The 8,019-nt window shown below is 37.6% G+C and overlaps 1 protein-coding gene across 1 annotated transcript; it reads right to left on the bottom strand.

The window, feature by feature from the left end:
* Positions 1–261: 261 nt before the first annotated feature.
* Positions 262–7,764, bottom strand: LOC129770518 (vacuolar protein sorting-associated protein 53 homolog). The gene is made up of 4 exons (XM_055773410.1): positions 6,867–7,764; positions 6,292–6,802; positions 5,958–6,233; positions 262–1,415 (listed from the first exon to the last, which is right to left on the bottom strand). The coding sequence occupies exons 1-4, from the start codon at positions 7,657–7,659 to the stop codon at positions 353–355; spliced, it is 2,643 nt and encodes an 880-aa protein (XP_055629385.1). The 5' UTR covers positions 7,660–7,764; the 3' UTR covers positions 262–352.
* Between the last annotated feature and the right edge of the window lie 255 nt (positions 7,765–8,019).

Genomic DNA, 8,019 nt, shown 5'->3' with positions numbered 1-8,019 from the left:
TCATGAAAAATTATCAAAATTGCTTTTCGATTTTTCGAATGTTTGGCATAAAATGGGCTAATGAAATGATTTGCTGAAGAATAAATTATTTAAACTCTGTTATAATAATGGACACAATAGTAGATCTCTTCCAAGTAAAGGCACAAGTGGCAAAAGTGTCATTGGTAGATAAAACATCTCATACAACAAATTTTGTTCTGCAAATCAACTACCACAGAGCAGTGCTAATTATTGTGCAATAAAACATACAAACTTTACAGATTATTTTAATTAATCAATTTTATTAATTGATCGATATTCATGTCTTACATATGCAAATAACTATAATCTGTACTTGCAATTACGCTTTGATTTAGTTCGGTAGTCTATTTTTAATTAAATTCTCTATCTTTTTTATTCTTCCCTTGTCTATCAGTGAATCGCCTAGGGCAATAATACTGGATCCAGCTCCACTAATAGCAGCAGCAGCCGTAGCAGCTGCCTGCTGGGATTGACTGATCGGAGCATCCCCATCTGCCGTAGCCGAGCTGCTCTCGTTCGCGGCATTACTTTGCACTGCCTGAGGACAGGATCGCTTGTAACATTCCACCAATTGTTGTTGCTCTATCTTTCGGACACTTTTCATCTCGAGAATTTTATGAAACTCAGTCACATTACTCTCGGGCAGCAACTTGAGATACTGTTCGATGTATAGCGAGACAGGGTTGATTGGCTGCATGACTACCTTGATGATCATTTCCGCCTTGGCCATTCCTTTGACCACTACTTTGGTGTAGGTCGCGGGTGGTTTCCGCTGCACCTGTGATCCTATGGATGGTAAATCCATGAGAACTGTTTTCAAGCTATGGGTATCCAGCAGAAGCTGCTCACAGCCGAGGATACTGCCAGCGGAGTTTCCAGAGTTGTTGTTCGAACTTTCGGAAATGCTAGAGCTCGATGCACTATTCACCATCGAGGAAGAAGAAGACGATCCGGGCGTTGTTGGTCGCAATTTGTACAAAGCATTGATGTACTTTGGAATGAACGAGTTGACGAATTTGTGACAAAACTGTGTGTAGTATTTCCGACTTGCTGACAGATTATGGCGAATTACGGGAACGGTTTGCTTTAGGTTATTCACAAGTTGGTTGACAAATCCGCTCTGATCACCAACATTGCTAATATTATGCCACGACATTTTTGTCATCAAATGCAACGACTGTTCGCAGGCAGTGTCTAAATCTTGAACCAACATTTGGATACAGTTGGAAATGATTCTGTGGAAAACATCTTTTTCATCCGAGAGATCGACACGGTTAACGTAACTCGTTTCAATTTTCTCCTTCAGCTTGTCTTCCAATTGTTGAACTGTTTCCAAACAGTACTCTGCAGTTGCAAGTACGTAACAGATCTTACGAAGGTCATCCATACTAAATCTATAGTTGTGAGAGGCAAAATATTCTATCAAAATATAAAAAAGTGAACTACAATCGACAAAAAAAAAAGAGGAACAGAGTGCGAAGTCGGAAAATTTAAGTGATTTTTGACATGCTTTAACTTCGTGAAAAATCAACGTATATTGACGGGATGTACATTATTTTGAAGCTACAACTTTCAGGTTTTAGAATATTTTACATACATTTTTTTATCTGGGTGTGTGTAGGTGTTGTGAGCAACAATATCGGGAAGAAATGAAAAATCAAATTTTCTATGGTTTTTTCAAATATTTTCTGGACTAACACAATTTTTTGCAAATTTTTTGCTGAAATCCAATTAACCTTATCAACCAGCTTTTTGGTGTCTAGAACGTTCCTGTATTACCTTTTCATAGAGAGATATTTCAGTTTGAATGAAAAATTACCCCTTTGTCTTTGATGATGAATTATTCAATAAACAACCATCGCACCGCAAATCGAAAGACAGTTTTGAAAACTCCAATAAATTATGCACGATAATTAATTTGTTACGTTGACGAAAAAAATGTATTCAAATTTTTTGCATCGATTTCAAAAACGTGCCAAAAGCATGATTCTTAGAGTGCTTTGGAAAATTCACTGTAATTCTGCAAATATCGCAGTAAGTTCTAACGATTGCAGACAAATTTTTAGCCTAGTGTATTCCCTAAACATCTGTGAACGTTTCATATTGATACGTTCAGCCGATTTTTCAAAGTTTGAAGTAAATTAGAGAAGCATTTAATCGCAAATCGTATCAGAAGTAGGGTAAATGATCTTGGTTTGTCCGATTTGGGCTGTTTTCACGCAACTAGTAAATGCAAATCGATTTTCCTTCATGAAAATCACACATAATCGGTACGAGTTTGGGTTTGTTGAAAAGTCTGAAGTCTCTAGTTGCTAATACTACCATAAAGTGTTGAAATTATTCTAATTTTTATGTTTTTTAACCATTTTCCTTAAAGAGGAATTATAATCATGGTTTGACCACTTCTGATCATGGTTTGCCCAAAAAATGGTTTGGTTTGTCCGGTTTTAGAAATATCCATTTTTGAATGAAAACATTCGAATTCACAATTAGATGTTGCATTTATCATTGCTTGAGTTTACTGTCATCATATTGATTCATTCATAATTTAGGCTTTCTTCAGAATATTGCCTTTTCTTGGGCATTTTAGAAGTGTTCACCTCAACACAATCAACACAGAAAAACCATACTTCTGCTATGCGCGAAGCACACCATAACCAAACTGCAGCGCGCCAAGCGGTTGCCATAGGAATCTGTGGACAAGATAACATTATCAAATTGGACAACTCATGATCAAAATTCAGTTCATCAAAATGCGTTAATTTAATGGTTTAGCTATGTAAATCTGATACAAATGATGAATTGGAGCTCATCGCGTGCTATGACATACTGATCGCTCCAGATCGCGCGTTTTTTGATGTTTCATTCCATTCCACATGTAAACAACCCGGCACAAGGATGCCAGATATGATAACACATCTTCATTCTGTAAACAGTTGTAAGATATTTAATTTGATAATAAATTGTTTTTTCTCAAAAAATGCTTCAACCGAAAATCTGTACCTTCAGCAAATGAAACATTTTCTCAGTGGCATTTGGTTACTTTTTCTCTCAACAACTCAATTTTTATTTATTTTTCGATGAGTTCGGTTGTGGAGATATTTATAGATAAATCGTATGGAAACCATCACTCGTTTCAGTCTTCAGAAAACATACGCAGCGCTGCGTTTGATATTTATTTTCATCAGCGCGCGTTCAAAGCAAACACGTATTTTATATTGGTGCGAAGCGCACAAAATTCATAAACACGACAGCGAAAAATGTACCCGGCACAGAATTCAGACACCAAACTTCTCTTCTCTCTTGTGTGATGCGCGCCTCATTCTATACACACATACACATCAAATTCTAGCGCCCGCTTTGTCTTCGCTCGTTCTAAGCAAAGCATAAAAACAACAGGGCGTCTCCATATGAACCGTATACGCTTGTGATAGCAATCCAGATTCAAGCGCGCAGTATAGAAATACGGCGCAAGCACGGTGCAAATTCAGCGTAAAACTCAGTGCAAAACTGGGCGCAAAAACGGCGCTGACAATCAAACATTTCATCTGTGTTTCGGAGCGTGCTCATTCGCCACAGCGCAAGTGTACACAAGGAGTGGGAGCTTAACTGGGTTAAAAAAATCTTGTTGCGCATCAGCACCGAATTACATTCTGAAGACTGACAACAAAACACTCCACGCACAGTTTCGCTGCATTGAAACCTCGTTCGCGTTTACTATGTCAGGTCCGGGCGGTTTGCATTTGATTTCCACATTCGTGAACGAATGAGCTTTCCCGCAAACGAGCCCGCATCGCATCGCGTTCACTATGTCCTCAACCTCAGAATGAACGATTTGTAACTTTCGTCTTTATGAGTTTGTGGGTGAGGAGTGCGTGTATGTGTAGAAATGTGTATGTATACGTGTGAATATCATCACTCCTTACAATCCTCATACCAACAAACGCATGGAAACAAATGTTACGAATCGTTCATTCTGAGAGTTGCGTAGGATTTTGTACTTCTAGTACGATTTGCGATTAAATGCTCCTCTAATTTACTTCAAACTTTGAAAAATCAGCTAGAAAAAACGGCTGAACGTATCAATATGAAACGTTTACAGATGTTTAGGGAATACACTAGGCTAAAAACTTGCCTGCAATAATTAGAACTTACTGCGATATTTGCAGAATTACAGTGGATTTTGTAAGGCACTATGAAATTCCTGTTTTCGGCACTTTTTTGAAATCGATGCAAAAAATTTGAATACATTTTTTTCGTCAAAGTTTACTTACCTCACACAAAAGTAATGTAATGTAATGTTACTTAATCACTTGCCTCACACAAAAGTAATAAATTATCCTTGTGCAGAATTTATTGGAGTTTTCAAAACTGCCTTTCGGTTTTCGGTGCGATGGTTGTTTATTGAATAATTCATCATCAAAGCCGAAGGGGTAATTTTTCATTCAAACTGAAACATATCTGTGTAGGAAGCATGGTTCCCATGAAAAAAACTGTGTTTTTGGTCTCAAAAAATCTTTTTATCTGTGTTCTTTCTCAGAAAATCTGTATCGAAATCTGTATTAACCCTTTGCGGTCTTTTGTCTGCTCTCAGCCACCAGAGCAAAGAAATATACTAATATTATAATGTATGCAACAATGTATCAGTTCACACTTTTTCTAAACGAATTTTAACTTATTCACGAGCCAAAACGGTGCTACTATGAATGATAGATGGTATTCAGCATGACGGTACATAGACGGTACTCAGCACGAACAAAAATTGTCATCCATGCTTGAGGAAAGGATTAATGGAAAACTCCATGAATTGCAGCACTATGTAAAGAGTATTGTTCTGCATGTTCAAACAGAAAGATAAAAAGTGAATGACGCCAAACTATTTATTTTTGTGGTACATGCGAAAGATATCACACGAAGAAGCATTATAGCAAATATTTTTTAAACATGAACATAAGGAACATCGCAACATTGTTTAGTAAATACTTATCAGAAGTTTGGAAAAAATAGAAGGAATCATCTTTCATAACCTCGCAAAGTTATATATAACTGCTTTTTCAAGTAAAAATGATTGCGACCAGTATGACACACATGTCGAAATTTTATACGACCGCAAAGGGTTAAGGGTTTTGAAGCATAATCTTAGCAATAGTATCATTGATTGGCAAATTATGAATTTGACGATGTTGGCGGTATCCACGTAATAATTCGCATTCACTGCGCTTTAGTAGCAAAAAGATAAACAGTGTTAGTTATGTATTGTAAAGTAAGCCGATGACGCGGACTTTTGCATCTTTTCGTCTTAAATTGAACATGAGAAAGCAGTACTACACGATACATATGAATGCCAAAATGACTTTCATTCAAACTGATTCAAATGCTATATGCATAAAATTGGTGAGTTGGGAAAATAATATCGAGATCAAGCCATAACTAATATTGGATCGTTATTTTGCAATATCTGTAAATCTGTATGGAAACGAGAAAAATCTGTAATCTGCATCTACAGATTCTTGGTTTCAAAAAGTCTGAAAAATCTGTATAAATACAGATTATTCTGTAGATATGGTAACCCTGGTGGGAAGGTCCTACAGGAACGTTCTTGGAACCAAATGAAAGCTGGTTGATAAAGTTAATTGGGTTTGGTGTTGAGTTGGTTAGCAAAAAATTATGTAAATCCAAAATATCCAAAAAACAAAGAAAAATCGATTTCATATTTCTTCCCGATATTGTTACCCACTACACCTACACACACCAAGATAAAAATATGTACGCAAAATATTCTAAAACCTGAAAGTTGTAGCTTCAAGATGATGTACATCCCATCGATATGCGTCGATTTTTCACGAAGTTAAAGCATGTCGAAAATTACTTAAAATATCCGACTTCGCACTCTGTTCCTCTAATTTTTTGTCGAGTGTATGAATGAAAGCACAAACCTTGGGGTTTCCCCTTCCTTCAGGAAATTGTGTATGACCTGACCAGCTGCCGTGGAAAGATTCTGCAAATCTTTTGTCAACAGAGACATGCTGTTGCTTATAGACGTTGTGGAACTTGTTGGTTGCAGTTTTGGAATTCGCGCTTCTAAAACCTTGCTGGAGTATTCCCGCAAATATTTTTTGAACAACAATGTTAAATCGTACATTGGCTTTTCGTTGCTCAGCTGTGTACACTGGACCATACACTTTTTATAGAAAACGAATAACTCAGCGCAACTAGAATTAAAATGAAGAAGTTTAATTGCATGGAATAATAACGAAACAATGTTCATACTTAGGAAAAACAGAAGCATTTCCATCCTTCGGTACAAATGGTTGCTGATTCTGAAGGGTGAATTGATTTATCAACTCAACCAAACTTCTATCGATACTATCCGTGTAAATGTCCAAGTATGGCTTGAAGCAAGATCCAATCATGTCTATGAACGTTGACTTCTCGCTCGAGCTAGTTAATGATTTTGTTTCTTTGAGCGTTGTTCCATTGAAGCGTTTGTCCAGAAGCTGTTCGAAATTTGTCGTTTTTTGTATCGCAAACAACAACAATTTGACATCGATTTCGGTTCGCCGGCGGCCCATTATCTTCGTCAATTCATCCTTCGTTATAGTGCAAAACTGAGCTGTAATGCGCTCGGAAATTTCCCAATCCTGGGGAAATATGCTGCCGTATTTTTCCTCGAAATCAAGCAGATGCCGCTTGAGCCAAGCGTAGCGCTTATCAATTTTGTCTAACCACGCGATGTCTTGATTCTCGTGGAACAGTTGGATATACTCTTGAAGTTGGAGATCTGGAAATAAAATAAGAATAAAACAGTTTGTTTGCCATAAATGCACTGAAAGGACAATCCTTACTTATGTACCACTTCAGAATGTTCTTCTTCACCGGTTTATCAAGCACGGACGCCACCTGGCAGGCATCCTTTAACTGAGTTATCGTCATTCTATTGAAGTTCTGGGTACCGCTTGCAGGGGCGAAAAAGTGCTTGAAATCCTCCGTAATCTGGGTCGCCAGCTCGGTTTGTATTTGCTGTACTTGCGAGGAGAGCGTTTGAATTTGAGGAATTTCCGAATACTGTTGAAAGTGCTGGTTCACTTCGATTATGGCCTGCAAAGGATTCAAAATTTCCCCATACTGCCGTCTTTCTGCGAGCCGCTTCAGGTTCTCAACTCCTCCAACAAGCATATGTAAATGGTTCAAAGTAGTAATGGCATACGTCAGGTTGTTTTTAGCCGAATCCAACTGCTTGATATCCCGAGTTATTTCCTTGACCATATCCTCGGTCTTCTCTGCCCTTGATTTGATGTCCGTTATCAAAGTAAACAGTTGCGTGATGGATTGCTGGGCTTCCTTCAAGGCTGCTCTTCCATTTTCTCCGGTGTTAACCTGACCACGAACTACACTCCGTATATTGTCATCTATTAAACTAATATCGTACTCCATTTTGGTGATAACGTCGTCAATATTGGAAAGTGATTGTTCATTCGGGAACAACTGGTTCACGTAATCAGTCGGATCGAAATTTGGATTATCAAGAGGATCAGAGCTCTGTAGTACCTGTTCGATAGCTTTTTGTACATCATCTGAGAGAACGATTTTATTGATGTGCTCTTTTTTCGTTTCCGATTCTTCCTCCAAGGAACTCATCTTTAATATTTATGTAAGAAATATACAGATTTCTAGAAAAATATTTGCGTGCTGGAAGAAAAATTGGGAAATTCACACGTCTACACAAAAACAAAACGCTGTCAGAATTTGAGGAATGAAAACAGAAGAGCATCGTAAAGCAGAACATATAAAAATACAAGTTGTGTTGTTAAAATCAGCATTCTTAAAATTACATCTGCTTCAATTGTTAAGGTGGCGGTACACTGTTTGTCCAGAGGTCGAATATTTGATAGTTTTTGACGGACAAAGTTTTGGTTTGATATTTGTACAAACACTTGTTTGCCACTCTTCAATTTTCAACAGCGACAAACCCTAAGGGCGATTACACATTATCCGGTT

Source organism: Toxorhynchites rutilus, chromosome 2 (genome assembly GCF_029784135.1).
Source record: "Toxorhynchites rutilus septentrionalis strain SRP chromosome 2, ASM2978413v1, whole genome shotgun sequence".
NCBI lineage: Eukaryota > Metazoa > Arthropoda > Insecta > Diptera > Culicidae > Toxorhynchites > Toxorhynchites rutilus.
Note: the sequence above shows the minus strand (reverse complement) of the source record. Positions and strands in the feature narration are given on the sequence as shown.

Coding starts and splice junctions, on each gene's coding strand:
- LOC129770518 (XM_055773410.1), bottom strand. CDS start 7,659: ATGAGTTCCTTGGAGGAAGAATCGGAAACGAAAAAAGAGCACATCAAT. Junction 6,803..6,866: donor CATTCTGAAGTGGTACATAA/GTAAGGATTGTC, acceptor TTTTATTTCCAG/ATCTCCAACTTCAAGAGTAT. Junction 1,416..5,957: donor AAGGAAGGGGAAACCCCAAG/GTTTGTGCTTTC, acceptor TCACAACTATAG/ATTTAGTATGGATGACCTTC.